A 17,657-nucleotide genomic window follows, 5' to 3' on the forward strand; every position below is an offset into this window, starting at 1 on the left:
ATATATATATATATATATATATATATATATATATATATATATATATATATATGCCTAGAGTATGTTTAACTTTTCATATAAAATTCGTGATGTGGGCCACAAATGCAGTGTAGACAGGCGGAAGTGAATCCACTATTGTCAAGTGAACACATGTTATTATTCTGTCATTATCATGTCCTCTGTCAAGGAGCTGAACACAGCTTCATTCAGGTCTGTCTGGAACACTACAAAGGTCCCGTTGCATGTCGGGTACAATATTCCTTAAGCGTCTAATGCGCATGCTCAACAGTAAAAACTCCATTATTTTTTGCTCGGAATTTGTGAGAAAAAAAAAACAGTGGGCAACTGTGAATTGGGGATTACATGGGCCGTTATGGTTGTGGGAATATACCTGAAAGCTCCACGGTTTAGCAGAAGAGAAAGCAAAGCAACGGCTGGATAGCTGCAGACCGGGAGCGGGACAGCCTTCAGTCTTGTCGGGACACTCCACGATCAAGTAAATTTCAGTCAGTTAGCTGACTGGCTAGCTAGCCTAGCTGGTTGCAGCGTTAGCTCCGAGATCCCAGGCGCAGTAAAATGAAGCGTTATTGCCCTTTGTTTTTAAGTCGGACTGGCAGACGTTGTATGAATGCTGAGAGCTGAATGCGCACACCGCTACGGGAATTGGATTACACAGTGACTTATTTTGCGCTCATTTATTAAAGTATCAGCCGTTTTCAAAACATTATCTGGCTAGCCCGTTTGCTAGCCAGCTAACTCTTGATTCTCCCGCGAGCAAGAAAAGCCAAGACTCCAAAACTTCGCCAACACAGAGCCTGACGCAGAGAAAAGGTTGGTAGGACCTGCTAATATTGACGTTAGCTAACGGATATCAATAAGTAAAGTGTGATGTAGGTATCCGATTTATAAGAGGTTTTTTCACAACGCGGTATTGTGCATGGGTCGTGTGTTGTTACTGCAGCTAACGGGCAAGAGTTTTGTATTGGAGTGTTTTGTGCGCCTGACAGCTGTCACGACAACACAGTACAAAGTAGGGTGGCTTGCTAGCTTAGCTGTTAGCCTGGACGCTAGCTGCCGTGTATGAGCCGTGTACTTTGTGGGATGTTTTTTTTTCATACTTTACGCTATTTATGATACAAAATTAAGAAAAAAAGGATACTTCAGTTCAGAGCTATATTAATTGCTCTTTCATGTGCCAGCGTGTTCGCTTCGGAGTTGGTTGTTGCAGCTGCTTATACTGTCGCTAAACACTGAGTAAACTACGGGCCTAGGCAAACACACCCTTCTACTTCAAAGCAGCCAGAGCTTACTCTGAAGTTCTTCTGGGGAAGACTAATACATCTGATGTCGTCGTTTTTCAAACACGCTTAGATCATATCAGTTACAGAATAGGTTTGTTGCACGATGTCTTTACCGCGGGGGTCGCTGCCAGATTACATAATCCACCTCCACCTTTCTTTGCAGGCTCTCCACCTTCACCCACATCCCTACTCTGATGTGAACTGAACTAATAAATCTGCAGAAGTCATCCTTCAAGAGAGGGATCTGCCTCATAGCTGAAGAAAGTCGAGGTGTTTGGGCAAGTCAGGTTTTACTGGCAGTGTGCTTCTAACCCACCAGCATGTACACTGGACAGTGGATACTCTAGCCAAAACAGATCCTGGCTTCCCAAAGATGACAAGGTATGCAACTTTCTTTTTGTTTGTCTTGGTATTACTTTTACATTGATAATAAACCAAAAACCGTTCTTTTGCTGTGGCCACTCCCCCTTTTCAACATGTTTACATCACATTCATTCTCTAGGGGCTTGTATTATCTTCATCACAGACATAAGAAAAGAAACTGCTGGGTACTTTCCCAGAACTTTTCGACACACAGATGACAGCTAAAAAGTAAAGGAAATTATGCTGAATTAGTAGAGTGGAATTAATTTGCAGTGCTTCCCATGTTCATGCTGCTTACTTTAGTTCAGATCTTGGCTGATTTCATCACCATGCATAGGGTACATTTTGTAATGTTTGATATCCGAGATGAGCAAAATTTATTGTAGCATAAGCATGAAAAATTGAACTATTTTTCTGGTTAGACTCCAACAAGTCCCAGATGAAAGGGTTGGGGATGAGTAAGCATCTGGTTCATAGAGGCTTTAGTATAGACACCCTTGACAACCCGTATAATGTAGAGATAGCAGGATGAGGGGGGAGGATAGATGGCTTGAAACCTAAAGTAGATGCTGAGACTAAACAACTGTTTCCCCCCTATAAGAGTATTTAGCATTGGATTTCTCTTTGTGTTTAAGTAAAGTTGTGCAGTAGGGGATACCACAATGGTTAAAATTTCGTTAGCAGCACAGTCCCTGGGTCCACTCTCGACAGGCTGAACTGTTACTACATGATACCTTCATGTTACCCCCCTCCTTATGTTAAAAGACAAGATGTGTTAACACTTCCTGCTTTTCAAGGTGCTGGCAGGCTACAAAATGATGGGAGGCAGTGATACTGTCAGTGGGGACAAGGATGGGGTCCACACCACTGCAATACACGTCCCCATCGGCTGGCAGAGGAGAGTGGAAGGAGGGCAGGTACTCTATGTCAGGTACGTTGGTTCCACACACATGAACTTGCTGATTTTTAATAGTTGGGCAACAGGTTTTGAAAGCACACCACTGAATAATTGTTACATAATGTATTCTTGAAAAATGACAGTACTGGTTTTGCAAACATATTTTGGGGGATGTTACCTGGCAGGATGACTGCGGTTTTGGATTAGTTTTTTTGAAGTTTGTTTCTAGCTATAGACAACAAAGAAGACAAGAAAATGTTTTATGCACTTTTAGGCAGTGCAAAGTGAGTAAAATTAAATGTGTTAATTATAATGTTCTATTTATTCTGGTGAGCACTTATTCTGGTTCTATTTATTCTTATTCTGGTGGTTTTAAATACTTGTGTTTTCAAGCATACTAGGTCTTAGTGGGGGCTCAAAAGCAAGTGACAGATTTAGGCTTTTTATATATATTATGTTGTTTCTACCAAAGAGAAACATACTTTTTTCTTTGTTATCAGTCGTTCATCCTGAAGATCACCTAAAGACTTCTTAGATTTACTGCAGTTGTGCTCCACTCCACACTTGCCCTCTTCTTTTGCTGTGAAAGGATTCCCTTTGCCTTAAAATACTGGGCAGCTGAGGCAGAGAAAAAAGTATTTCCATTTGGATAACAATATTTTTGTTGAGCAGTGGTTTGGATCATGCTTGAATTTAGACATAAAATGTGACATTGTAAATATGAAATTTTGTATTACTCATTATTAGCCACTGAGTTGGAAAGAAACTTGGCTGAAATTAACTGTTCATTTTTTATTTATTTTTTAAACTGTTCATTTTAATGTTAGCTATAACCTGCATTACTAACTAGTAACCTATCTAATGCCAGACACCCCAGCCCTGGAGCAAGACTCTGAAACTTTGCTTTTTGTTAGATATACCCTGATTGAGACTTAACGCTTCAGAGGAGGTTGTGCTATATGTTGCCAATTCTCCATGGAATATTTTTTAATTATTGGGCCAGTTTGTGCATTTTACAGGTGTAGAAGCACCACAGGAGTGGATTTGTGTCCTTCAGACTCTCGTATGGGTCAGCAGTGTTTGCAAATGACACTAGTGGTTTCTCTCATTGAACTGAATTGAATCAAACCTTTTTTCATAATTATCTTCTGCACATTTGTACAGTCAGCAGGGAAACTTTTACTCATGACTGGGAGTCTCAAGCATGTAGCTCTCTTGCCCTTCTCCATTAGCTCCCCATGGCTCTAACCAGGAAAAAAAACACAAACTGCATGAATGTTATGATGGAATTGAAAAATGCACAAGTAGTTTATGTTTATCAGCTGAGACCTTACTCCTAGTTTTGCTGAACCTCACTACCAGTGGCTAGTATGGATGTAGACCCATAAATGGCTGGTCTCCCATAAGTTGTTCATGAATGACTTTGTTGATATTAAAGGTTGGCAAACGCTTTCCTAGAATGAACAGTATACATGTCTCTGCTCTGAGAGCTGCAGCTTTAGCTTGAGCTCAAATTGATTTGGCTCAGTTGCACCATAATGCTGCCTACAAATGATTCTTGAAAGGAAAAATTCCTTCTGTGGCTGCTATGCCTTGCGATTATGTGTCACGCTCAATTTTCTTCTGGCCTTGAACAACTCATACATCATTGTCCACCCCTTTACACCCTACGCATAGTTGCATTTTTCTGACATTTTGCACTGGCTGGTGTTAGGTTCAGAGCCAGGGCAGAGTTTGTGCTTTAACTGTGTCTCATTTGTTACAGTTTCTCTCTGCCTTCTTCCTGTAGTCCCAGTGGCACAACCCTGTCCAATCTGGAAGAGGTCAAGACCTATCTGATGACTGATGGCACCTGCAAATGTGGCCTCGAGTGTCCTCTCATCATCAACAAGGTGTTGTCAGTCTGTCAGTTTGTTTGTGCTGTTGATTTGTGTGTTTCTAGTAAGGTTTGGCAATACACAACAGAGTTTTAGATTCAGTAAGCTCTGTGGTGTTAATCTCACTCTCATTCTTGTGTCACAAATATACTTGTGGATCACAGCTAAGCAGCTGTTGTACATTTTTCCTAGTCGGCATGGAGAATACTTATAGGAAGCATGTCTAGTTAGATTTGTCTGTTCAAGTAGTCACAACAAATTGATTGGGACACAGATGTCTGCACAGGGTCTCGCTTTCACCCTCTGATAACAAAATTTACGTCATCCTGACCAAAACAGAACCTCACATACTTAAGAGAAGCAAAAACTACTGTGTAACAGTTACATAAAAGTACAGAGAAAATCTATTTACATATTCTCCATAAAGTTTTGTCTGAATTTGTTCTAATCCTCCTTTTTGCTGTTGTGCAGGTTTTCAACTTCACAGTGGGTGTGAAGGTGGAACAGCACAGCCAGCCACTGGGCAAAGCAGAGCAGGACATGACCAAACTCTGTAATCATCGCAGGAAAGTGGTGGCAATGGCTGCCCTGTGTCGGAGTATGCAGGCTTCACAGCTGCCCTTTGCCAGCTTTCATCATCCAGGTAACCAAGGTGAGCAATGACATGCAGTAGGTTTGAGACATGGTACTCATTTATCAGTTTGCTCTTAGATAATATCTAATAAAAAAACATAAACATTTGAGTGATACTTTTTTCTTAATTTCTACATATTTCCTTAAAAAGAAAAGCTGAAAATCAGAAAATGCTGGGTTTTAATTTTTCTTTGAATAAAGTCTCTATGGACGATGTTGACAGGTTCCCCTCACAGCCTTTAATGTTGACAGTGTTGTGTGCACGGCAGTAACATCAGGTAAAGGACTTTGCACACATTTCTACATGAGAATACATGATAAGTATTACCATGATCGTAGAACCAATTAAAGATGAAATTTCATTTATGAAATTAAGAGGCTGTTATTAATAAAGTGTCTCCAAGTCAGCCTTCAAATCCAGTTCCTTCTAGCTCACCATTCTACTCTCTTGCACTCTGTTTCGATTAGTAGAATATCAGAGAAACTCTAACAGAATCCACAATGTTTCGATGCAATTTATTACACTTTAAGCCACAGACTTACACACATAATTTTGCATCCATATTATGGATCACATGTGTTTGACTGTGAGATGCATGTGGGAGTGGATTTGACCATCTGCATGAGTAGCCAGTGACTGCCGGAAATCCTGTGGGGGCTGGTAGGTGTAGTTTGAAAGGAAATTTGTTTCTTGTAGATCTGCATTTGTGTTGTTGAATGCAGCAGCTGTCAGCCACACAGAATTCAAACTGCTGTAGTATTGATGTCCTTTCACCCTAAGAACAGAAGAGATTTAGGAAAATGAAGATTTCCAGTTCTGGCGTGCTTTGTTTCCTCGAGTTTATTGTATCTTATTTCCACCCAAAAACTGTTTGTATTTTGGTAAAAATCAGTGTTGAGACACAACTCTCTTCAATTCTGTTAAAAATTTGGGTAAAATAGGAATTATTTGAATGGGTAGAGCTGCTCTGACTCAAGTCATGTGAACTGGATATTTTAGTATGGTGTTATTAGTGTTACCACTCCTTGTATACACGACAAGTTGGAGAGCCACATGGGGTGGTGAGGAGCAACTGTTGAACCAGGCCTTTCCTATGCACTCTGTGCAGTTATATTCCTTCATTAATGCACATCTGTGCATAATTCTCTCATTTTGGTTGGTTAGATAACTGCTCGCTTTTCTCTAGATTATTATTAATTTTAATTGGTTTTGGGATATTTTTGTATTGCATAGCTTGGCCTCCATTCCGATTATTCAGCAACCATTGGATAACAAAAGTAAAATGTTCTTTTTCACATATTAGTTATAATTTCAATGTTTGATTTTTAGAAAAAAACAAATTTCACACCATTTACCTCAATTACTAAAAATTGGTTGTTTAAATGCTTCTTACAGCCTTTAACAACAAATGTATCGAAAAACCTAAATAAATCTCACAATACTTTTTTAAGCAATTAAATTGCACAAAATTGACAGATGTAAAAAATTTACGAATTAAAAGTGATGCAAATTTATATATATATATATTTTTTGTCAGACTGTTCAATAAACATTCCTTAAAAAAGAATTTTCTGGCAATTATATCACAGTTCAGACATTAAAGGGACAAGAAATTATGCCAGACTTGTCTTTCACAATAATTACTCTGTAAACCATTTAGTGGGCTCGGGAAAATTGAGTAACAAGCTGTATTTTTTGTTCCCACTTCCAGAGATGAGCAATCGGGTGGACGGTCGTGATACAAAGGGCGAATCCACAGAGCGTGAAGAAGAGGACCGTGGCATTTTCTGTCCCAAACTCCATCCAGTCCCAGCTCGACCCCAGAACAACCTTCACCCAAACCCCTGCACCAGTCCTAAATCCTCTCACCATTTTATTTATCCTTACAATGGCTCCTCCTCTGTCCTTCACCCAGCCACAAACTCTCACTATCCACTAGATGCCTTGAGAAGACTTCACCATCCTGCTTTCTCAGCATCCTCCAGTTCTTCCTCCAGCTCATTTCCAGCGTACAGCACCCCCCAGAGGTCACCCTGTACTCCCACTCCTCAAAGCAAAAGTCAAAGTCAAAGAACACCTAAAACCCCAGAGACTCCTGTTTCTCCTCGGCTAGGACCCCTCTCTTCACCTCCCCCCTCGTCCCCTGTTACCCTTGGTGGAGGAGGAAGAGGAACACAGACTCGCCCTCATCATCCTCATGTTGTAATTGTGGGAGGTTCTACCCCACCCTCCCTCTCTCCCTCTGTCCATAACATGTCTATGTCTCCACACCAGCGCTCCTGCCACCCATCAGCTTCTCCATCCTCTCTGTCTGAGCAGGGAGGAGGCTTACCAGCAGCAGGAGGAACGCTGATGGGAAATAACTTGCCTCAGAGAAGGAAATCCACCTCTTCCTCTCCACACTCCCCACTTCCCAGTGGCTCTCCAAACCCCAGCCCCCAGCTTCCCAAATACAAGCTGGAAGACATCTTGGAGCAGTTCAAGAACTCAGGCAATAGCAGCACTAATAATCACCACCTCCTAAACCCTAATAATCCCTCCTTACTGACCAACCAAAGCAGTAGTAACCCTCATGGTCTTTCCTCAAAGTCCTCAAAGACTCCAACCTCCACTGCAGGATCACAAGTGTTTGGGTTGAACTCTGCAGGGCCCTCTAGTTTACCTCTGGGGCCATATCTGAACCACCACCATAGCCATCAGGGCAAGCTGCCACATCCAGCTTCTTTCCCTGCGAGTAGCCTCCTCTCTGCAGCTGCCAAGGCTCAGCTGGCTAACCAGATAACCCAGGGCCAGAGGTCAAATGTGGCCAGCAATGCAGTGAGCTTGGCCTCTTCTCTGGAGGTCCTGAAAGAGGCACAGCAGCAACAGGCATCAAAGGTAACAAACAGCACTTTACATAACAGCCACTCTCCCTCCTCCATTGCTTCTTCTAGGCTTCCCCATCCCTCCCTTGCAGCAGCCTCGACTGTTTTCTTTCCTCCATCCCACTCTCTGGTCCAGTCCCTGGCTTCCTCCTCGTCCCATCTGCCACAATCAGCAGAGCGTAACACATCGTATAGGAAGCGGCAGCGTCGATCTCCCACAGTCCTCAGCATGCTAACAGACACCAAGCAGCTCTGTAATGGGCTGCGGAAGACCCCACCAGAAGATGCTGTTTCTGCTACAGTTATCAATCTTTCCTCCTCGTCCACTTCATTCCCCTCCTCCTCCTTGCATTCTTCCTCTACCTCAGCTGTGCAGAATCAGAATGCCATCATGTTGGATAACCATCATCAACTCCTCTCTGGGCAGATGCCCAGGTTCCCTGCTCCTCGACAGACGGCACAGCTTTCCAGGCCTCTGCACCCAAATGAGGCCCTGGACTTCACTACAGGACCGACACCCACAGCCACCCCTCTTGGCTTGGATCCTCCAACCCAGCCTTTGTCTGCCCTGTTACACCTGCTCAGTTTGCAGAATGCGCAGGCCACAGTCTCAGCATCCAGCTCTGCCTTAGCTCAGTCTGGATCTGTGTCTGTTGAAGGAGGTGGACACACTAATAAACAGAGCCTCAAGCAGTCACCTTCATCTCCAACCCATCAGTCTAATGTCAGGGACTCGTCGACTCGGTCACCTTGCCGAACAGATAACACTAATTCTCCCCCATTGAGTCCACAGCCACTGTCTCCTCCTCCCCCCTCCTCTCAGTTCACATCAGCGCAGTCTCATCTTCATCGTCAGTCCACTAAGTCAACTCCTCTTCAAAAAGATTCTTCGTGCACAGTGTTACCAAACTCAGATTTCCACAACAGCAGCAGCCCATCTCAGCAGACACCCCCATCTCCCTTTGGCAAGCATCAACGAACCGATAATCACATTCCTTCAGTAGATCCTGCTTCCCATTCATCTTTACAGGTTGCCTCACCTCAGGGCACTGTCACAAGAGAGATTATTAGTAAGAACGAACCTACGTCAGTGGACCTTAGTCATCCTCAAGGCAGTGTTCCTGTAGGGGTATCCACCTCCCCAAAGCCTCTAGATCTTAGCAACCACGTCCTGGCCATTCTCGCAGCATCTTCTAATGTTCCCCAAGGGGAGGGCAACTCTTCCAGCCATACCTCTGATGTTGAGACGTCTTCCCCAGGAAATCAAACTGCAGGTGAGGATGTTATTCATGGTTTTAGTTTTACAAGTACAGCCTAAACTTGTAATTTTTATTGAATTAATTTGGTTGTCTACACATATAGACATCAGCTTTGTTTTTGTCATTCTTATTTTTAATGTGAGTTGTATTTGTAGCTGAATTCCCCCTTTAAATGGGCTTTACAGATTATTCTACACAAGATAATAAATACACAAATAAGGGAGCATCACAGTAAAACATGCCGGTTAAACTTCAGGAATATCAATCTGTCCAGTTAAGAAGTGGCAACCATTGTGAAAAGAAAATGGCACCAGTGGCAGGTCTGCCAGTTGTCGTGTTCTCTGGTGGTCCTGCTAAAGGATGGTAGGGACCTCATGCTTCTAGAGTCTCTTTCTGACAGTCTGTGGGGCACTGGACTTGGTCCTTTTGTTCCTCCATTGGTTTATGCTGTCTAACTGGAGAGATTGATATCCCTAAATTTTAACCGCTTGGTTATACTGTGATAAACAAATGGTTCCTTATTTTTTTGAGCAATATATGTCAAGAACAAGGGGTGCATTATTTTTTTTTCTTGTTGCTCTGAATCAGAGTGATAACTGATATAACTGATGCATACCATCCAGCACGAGATCCATATAAAAATGTGTTGAATGATTAGTCACTTTAAACAGATTTAAATAATTGTTGTTTTTCCCACAGGAACGGAGGAGTCTGAATTTGGGGACCCAAAGATCTTCACATTGACCAAACCTCCAGCCACCAGTCCCGGGCTCACTAGCTCCTCTCGTCAAGGAGAGAATCACAGTCCTCCTAACCCTTCAGCTGTAGGTGACTCAGCCACTCCTTTAAGTCTGGCAGAGGCCTTTCCCTTCATGAACCAAGAGCAGCTGCTCCAGCTGCTGTCGTCTACAGGAGGAGTACCATCTGTCCTGGACCCCACAGTCCTGGCTTCATTGCCCCTAGGGGGCCTTTGGTTGGGAGGACAACATGCACAAGTACCTCCTGCCAGTGTTGCACCGCAGCCACCACATAATCTGTCAGACCAGCAGTCAGAGCAGCAACAGCAGCAGTTACTGATAACACAGCAAGAAGATGCACAGCAGCAACACCAAGACCAACAACAAAAGCAACTGCAGATTAACAACAATCATCTGTTTCCCTTGTTGCCCCTGTTGAGTGGTGCCCAAGGGGAGTTCCCTCTGAACCTTTTAGGGCTGCTGAATCCACTTCCAGCCCCAGCGTCAGCCCCTTCTGCAGTGCAGGAGGCTGATTTGACAGAAAAACCCAACCTTCATGCTCTGCTAATGGCCTCCTTGTTGCAACAGCAGGCTTCCTTGTTACCTCTATCTGCGCTGGGTCAGTTGAGCCAGGTCAGCTTGGAAGTTCCTATTCAGCAGTCACAGCAGATCTCTACTACATTAGAGGGCCTCAGTCTGGATAAGACCTCTGGCCTGCTGGACCCATCAACCCTAACTGGGCCAGGGCTCTTGGAGGTCACTCAGGGCCTCCTTCCTATTCCTGCAGGAGCTGAAGGCTCTATCCAAGCCCTTCAGTCTCTACTCATTCCCGCCACTCTTCCTCCTCCCTCTGCAGCCTTCCTGCCCCTCAGCCCTGCCTTGCTCACTGCTGCCCTGAGCTCTGCTGAGCTCCACCCGCCTCCCAATACCCAATTAGCTCCTGCACAGCAAACCCAACATACCCAACCTCAGGTACGCTCCCGATTTCCTATAGCTCTTTCCTCTGAGGTCATCCTAGTTTCCCTTGGAAAAACTAAACTCATTTCCTTAACTCCTCCATTGTTTTTTACTGTATTAGTTTCCCAAATTTCTTTCCTTTTTTGCTACCCTGCTTTATAATAAAACCCTCACACTTTACAATTGGTTTTGGTTACTGTTTTAATGTACCCATTGGCATGTGGCATGAATGGATAGTTTTTCATCCTGTTTATAGTTCAAATATATGAACATAGAAAAAACACTCAACAGTAACTAAAAGAAGAAACGCAATAATGATGATGATGATGATGATAATGTGTGAGGAGTGGGAGGTGTTCCTTTCAGCCTTTGCAAAAATGCAATGTGTGCATTCTCCAAAACTTTTTTTGTTTAGTTTTTTTTTTATACTGAAATACTAAGTTAATATATGTGAAGAATTTATGTCTCCTGGTTTTTTCAGCCATACTTAATTTATTTTATAATTCATTGTCTGAAACCCCCAAACCTTTATATTCACTTCAGGTACCCACAGATGCTGGTGTTGACACGCTCATACCCGTATCTCTTCAAAGCAAGGACAACCCCATCCTCCAACAGTTACTCCCCACTTTGCTGAACTCTGCTATATTAGGTGAGTTCGCACACACCCTGTGTTATATGTCTTTCTCATTGTTTTAGGAATAAATATTATTTGCCTTTCAGTGTTAAACTTTAAACTCTGCAGGGACTCTATTGCAGTATTTTTTATACACTGTGTATTAGTGTATTTTTTGCTTTATAGGAGATCTTCCTGGCCTCACAGGCCTCCATAACATTGTGGGGATTGGAGCTGGTTCCATTCTTCTACCACCAGTCCAGGCCTCTGCTTTGGGGATGCCACTGCTACAGGGCCATGATGGAGCAATCAACTTACTCAACAACATACAGGTACATACCTAGCATGAAGTCTGGAGAACACAGCATTTTTATCCTTTCTTTACTGTACATACTAGTGTTAAGGATTTGCTGTTTTCCATAATAACCTTCCTCTGGCTGCAAACACCATGTTGCATTTGTTAAGAAAATCCTAAGTGGGTGAATGTGAATGCATATGTGCTGCACAAAATAATGTGCCACAATTTGAGAAATGGTGTTTCCTAGATTCACTAAAAATATGTTGTTTTTTTTTCTTTTCTTCAGTGAACTATGGTGTCCAAAAAGTTAAGACACTAACTTTTCTCTGGGAATGGCTGTAATGTTTCAGTTAAAGCTGCTGCAGATTATATCCGCTGCAACATCTGTGTCATAAAGCTTCACATCTGAGTTCTTCTCATATTGCATCAATACTTTACAGATGTTATCATTTATTTTAAAAAAGCCCTGTTGTGTTTTGATCTGGAAGCGTGTAAAAATAGTTTGTTTTTTTTGGGGGGGGGGGTTGTAAGTGAAAAATTAAATCCACGCTCAGACAAGTGTTACATTGTACTGACTGAATTCAGCATCATCAGATGTTGAAAGATTTAGATTTGTTTTCCTCCTGGATGCTTTAAGGAAATATAAAGACAATCTAAAGTTGAATGTTCATATATAAATGGAGGATTATATAATTTTAGGCAATTTTGCAACAAAGAGAAAACACATTTTTAATTCTCTAATACTTTCTGGATCTTTGAAAGTTACTTAACATATCTTTTTCTTTTTGCTCCTCTAGCTGAACCTTGCTCCAGCCTCAGAGGGAGAGAAGCCAGTATCCTTGCAGGAAGTGCAAAGCCCTGCCCCACAGGAAGACATACCAGCCAGTCAAATCACTCCTGAAGTGATCCCAAGTCCTGTTCCAGCTCTAGCTCCAGCTCCTGCCCAAGAATCCACTCCAGGCTCTCAGCGAGGATCTGAGGGCAGATCTGTCATTGATCCTTATACTTCTTTTATGGACACGATTTATACCTCTTTTCTTCAAGTCAGTGCTAAAGAGCAGGAAGATGGGGCCCATTTGGGGCCATCTGACCCCACTTCACCCTTCTGTGCCTTACCTCCAGTTTCTTTTCCTGTGGAGCACCATACACCGTCCACAACTGTCCCAACTCTGCCACAGGCAAGTGCCCCAGTTTCCCTTAGCCCACGGCGGGCTTGTTCCCTACGCAACCCAGACTTATCCCGACTTAGTCTGGAAGCAGCAGCCCATTCTCCAGCCCAAGGGACACCCAAACCCACTGAAGATGGGTCTGTGTCCCCCTTACAAAGGAAACCAGTTATGGTAGAGGGACATACTCACCCAGAACCTCCTCTTCCACCTATATACTTGGAGGAGGCCAAGACAGACTGTGCTGGGCCTGCTGCATCTATGTGCCCTTATGTAGATCCAGGTGTGGATAGGCAGGGGCATCTTCCCCAAGTAGGGTATCTCAGTCCTGGGGATGGATGCAATAGTAGGCCCACTGAAGAGACAACTGGGACATTGCTGCACTCTGAACAGGGAATGGTGAGTGCCCAAGTCTTCTGTTTCCTTTATACTCAAAGGCAAAAATGTTTTTGCTTCTTTTAGACACCAGAATGTGGACTTTAACAATGGTTGGTTATAGGCTTTTGATGAATTTAAGTAGCTGAAATGTAAAACAATGATGCATGATTTAATCATAATAACCTTGTAACATGATTTCTGGTTACACAAAGGACCAAGCAGGAGCAGCGGCTGGAGCCAGAAGAGGAAGGAAAAGGAAACAAACGTAAGACTCCTTTTAAGATGGTTAATTTCTCAGTTGTACTCGATACAGAAAGTTGCCTGGATAATTCAATTTCCAGTAAAAATCAGAGTGTCTCCCACATGCAGTTCTATAATAACTGTCCTGTCAGGTGTATTTGGCATACTGTAGTGCATACTAATGCGTTTCTTACTTTATCAGGCTTCAGAATGTGTTAGAAGACTTCAGAGACGTGGATGCTACAGCACTAGAGGAAACCAAGGCTACAGTAAGACTTGTCTCCCTCTCGATGACTTATGGATTTATTGTTCTTTAGCAGAAGGGCTGGTTGTTGTTTACCTCTCACCAGTTCTATTCAAATGTTCTTAGTCAGACTCTTTGCAGTCTTAAAGACGGCCCTTGTTTTCCCCCAGCTGTTGGTATTTGCTGTTGCTGTTACTTTTCCACAGTTTGGCATGTTTTAATTGACTATATGTGACTTGCATGTTAACACACTTTGAGGTTAACATGCATGGCTTCTGGTGAAAATCCATCAACAGCTGTTGAGTTGGCAGCACTGACACATGTACTTGTTAAAACAGTCTGTAGGGAAACCTGAAACCGGGTAACAAGTGGGTCCAGAGGCCTAATCAGACCCAAGTATCAACAAGGTGTTATATTTTTATTTCTTCTCTGAGTACTGCAGAAACAAAGTAATAGATTTCCTGTTTATTGATGCTATCTTAGACATTTGATCTCACAAACTGATCTCCACGAACATTAAGTCATTTACTTTGAAGTGAGATTTGACTTCAATAGAGTTTATGGTAACAGTGCTCGTTGCCAAACATCATTTGTATGTAAGGCTGGAAACACAAACAATCTTTCGACACCTCGAATAAAACTTAATCATACACTATATCTTTTCTTGCCTAAAGTCTGTATACTGTGGAATAGGCACTCAAAACCACACAGAAGAAATGGCATAAAAGTAAATCATGTATTCAGTTTTGTTTTGTTAGGTAAAGAATGGAAGAGAGGCACTATAATATGAGTGAATACAAAATGTAATAAAGTAAAACTATATAATGAGTAAAGAACCATTGATCGATAAGCATTCATCACAGAGTCATGGTACCCAGGGCTGTTCGATATAACGATATATCGGATGACAATATGAAAATCTTTCATATTACGCTATTGTTTGTTTTGTGGTGTCGCAAAATAAGCTGTTTACGACAATGTTTTTTCATCGTTTTGATAGTCACTGTAGTGGCTATATTAATTTCGTCAAATGCTCTCTTTCTCTTATATTTAATATAACCACACTACGGACAGACAGGCAACTGTTTTTATGCGTTGTTGTTAGCAACAACAACGGTAAAACCATCGCGTGGCTCCGCCGTCCGCTTGTTTATTTTCCACATAAACCTTTCACAATAAAGCTCAAGATCCTGTTGAGACGTTTCAATATAAAGTGAATCATGTGAAAGAGTATGCAAAGTGTTTACGGATGAGAAGCAACAAAGAGCCGTCAGGTGCTAAAAAATAAACCTTAGACTCAAACGTTAGAACAGGCTTTTCCCCGCAGCACGATGTGTAATAAATACACAGAACTTATGTCTAAAAATGTATAGATTCATGCATTGGTTCAAACATTTGACTTCAGGTACATGACTCCCAGCTAAAAACACTTTACGTAAGTCGAGCTGCCCGAGATTCACAGACTTTACAGAAAATTTTTACATTTTTGTGATTTATATCGTTGTCGGAACAATAGATGTGTTAAATCGGGATATGAGATTTTGGTCATATCACACAGACCTAATGGTACCGTTAAAATCCTTTGACTCCTCTCAAAGCTGCTAGCATGGGTGTAAAGAACAATGAAGCTAATATAATGCTATTTGACATCTTCATAGCATCAGATAGGTGGTGTGCAGTGAATCGAAGTATTTTAATTTTTTCATCCTTGAAGTGTAGAAATACCACATTAATGACAATGCGGCACAAGAAATGCCACTAACAACCAGCATTTAAGAAAAATATTCAGCACTCTGGTGTTAGGGCCTTTTAATGATATCACATTATGTCATATAATATCAGATAATATAATGTCAAGACATGAGGGGGGCTTGGGTTGTGCAAGCTTGCTGTGCAGGATTCAGTGTAAAGGATTTGCTGAAGGGAGCAGTTTCTGTTTGGTGCTGTGAGTCTTCTCAATGATTGTGCAGTTCTGACTGCAGTGCAAAGTCATTCCACCACTGGCAGCTGCAAAGATATGAGCCTGATGTGACTCTTCTCTCACACTCTCTCTCGTTCCAGACAGCACTGCTGAAGCCTGAGAGGTCAGTGCGCGGCAGGCGGCGACGAGGCGCCAGGTCTCAAAGGCAGTGATTGGTGGAGGGTGCCATCATTCAGAGCTGTTCACCAATGAAAGGCAACCAGATGCCTCTGTATACCCCTCCATCTCTCCAACCTCATCACTACTGTTTTAGACCTTAAAAAAAAATCAACTGCACTAATATGATGCTGTCATGTCAACCATTGTTATGGCAACCACTATGAACAGATAGGAGAAAGATCTAGTCTGAGTTTATTTCAAAAGGTGAAAAACATGAAGAGAGATTTTGTGGATACTTTTTTCACTTGTGTTTTCTCTTAGGTCACAAAATAATGGTTGCGTTACATTGTGAACAATGATCTTTCAATTAGGTTTGTGTTAGAATTATATTAATGAGAAAACATGAAAATAACAAACGAGTAATGTTTTCTTCTCATCAGTGTGTTACTGTGAGTCAGGACGAAGCCCATCTACTTGAACGATGCTCTCTGTTGAAAGTGTGTGTGTGTGTGTGTGTGTGTGTGTGTGTGTGTGTGTGTGTGTGTGTTGGACAACAGTGCTGTTGCTGAGCCCCCCCACTGTCAGGACGTTTTTCATTTCAGTGAGACTTTGTCTTTTTAGTAAGATGAACGTCTCTTTGTGCTTGTATTTTAGAGAAATGTTCCAGGTTTTCAGGCGGTGCTGAAAGAGACTACAGGAAGGAAAGAAACTTGACTTTTTCTCCCCCTTTTTTCAAAGTATGATATAATCTTTATGTGGGATAAACCAAGGAACTAGTGTGGTTTACTCAATCAGGTTTCTTAGGTAGTTTATATCAGTGGCTGATTACAAACAGGAAAGTTTTTCATTGAATATAATTTCACATGTCATGTGAGATGTATTGGTTTCCATGTTAAACCAACAGAAAACGTTAATTTGAAGTTGTTTTGTACAACCTTGAATCATTTTGCAATGCTCCAGGGTTCCCAGTGACTAACCATACTGATGTTTGTAAAAATTGCAAAACCGGCAACAAATCTAGTGCAACTCACGAGTGTCGTTTGTCATAATTTGACAACCCATTTACATTTCAGATGCTGTGTTACTTGACGCTGTGAAGAATTACATGTAGCTCTGGTGACTTACATGGGATGAGACCCAGGCAAGAGATAAGTCTATTTAAAAAAAAAATAAAAAAATAAAGAGGCTTAATTTTGAAGTTCAACAGGAACCAGGTGTTTACAGAAAGTACTGTATGTCCTTTGATTGGATGAATGGATGGCTGGAATACTTATAACACAGAGAGCGATAATGTCTTATGTGGATCTGTTGAGTCCGTGTGTTACTGTGGATTTGGAGTGATATCCTTGCTCTGTCTCCCCCGTCACTGTTTGAACTCTCCTCCACACACTGCCCTGCCCCTGAGAGTACTGGCATCTCTAGCTGTATTTAAAATAAAATAACAAAAAAAGAATAAAGAAAAGTGAAAAAGAAAGCAGATTATGCAATTTCTACACTTGGAGATTTGTACATATGTACAGTTAATGTGTTTTATTTTGATTTTATATTGTTAGAGACAGATGAGAGAAAACAATGAATTGTGAATTTTTTCTGGGAATTGTAATTAAGTATTTTTCTCATTCTACCCCTTGCTTTCAATACTTATGTTAAAAAAAGACGATTAAATTGTGGACTGTAGCTTTCTTTTTTTTATATGGGAGTCGTTTTTTATTTAATATTAAACTATTTACAAAAAATACATGTAC

The 17,657-nt window shown here is 41.8% G+C and overlaps 1 protein-coding gene across 4 annotated transcripts; it reads left to right on the forward strand.

Annotated features, from left to right (window-relative positions):
• The first annotated feature begins 271 nt into the window (after positions 1 to 271).
• On the forward strand, positions 272 to 17,650 carry mbd6 (methyl-CpG binding domain protein 6). 4 transcript variants are annotated; one of them, XM_080295646.1, is made up of 13 exons: positions 272 to 831; positions 1,465 to 1,682; positions 2,462 to 2,595; positions 4,352 to 4,454; positions 4,911 to 5,082; positions 6,785 to 9,211; positions 9,896 to 10,905; positions 11,434 to 11,542; positions 11,693 to 11,838; positions 12,602 to 13,369; positions 13,561 to 13,613; positions 13,791 to 13,857; positions 15,894 to 17,650. In XM_080295646.1, exons 3-13 carry the CDS (start codon positions 2,480 to 2,482, stop codon positions 15,963 to 15,965), a joined length of 5,043 nt encoding a protein of 1,680 aa, XP_080151772.1. In that variant the 5' UTR covers positions 272 to 831; positions 1,465 to 1,682; positions 2,462 to 2,479; the 3' UTR covers positions 15,966 to 17,650. The 4 variants fall into 4 exon arrangements, with proteins under 4 accessions (XP_080151772.1, XP_080151773.1, XP_026009863.1 ...); XM_080295647.1 differs by having other exon boundaries at positions 272 to 496; XM_026154078.2 differs by having other exon boundaries at positions 273 to 831; positions 4,911 to 5,091.
• Positions 17,651 to 17,657: the final 7 nt, after the last annotated feature.

The sequence above is a fragment of the Astatotilapia calliptera genome, chromosome 20 (genome assembly GCF_964374335.1).
Source record: "Astatotilapia calliptera chromosome 20, fAstCal68.1, whole genome shotgun sequence".
In the NCBI taxonomy this organism is placed as follows: Eukaryota; Metazoa; Chordata; class Actinopteri; order Cichliformes; family Cichlidae; genus Astatotilapia; species Astatotilapia calliptera.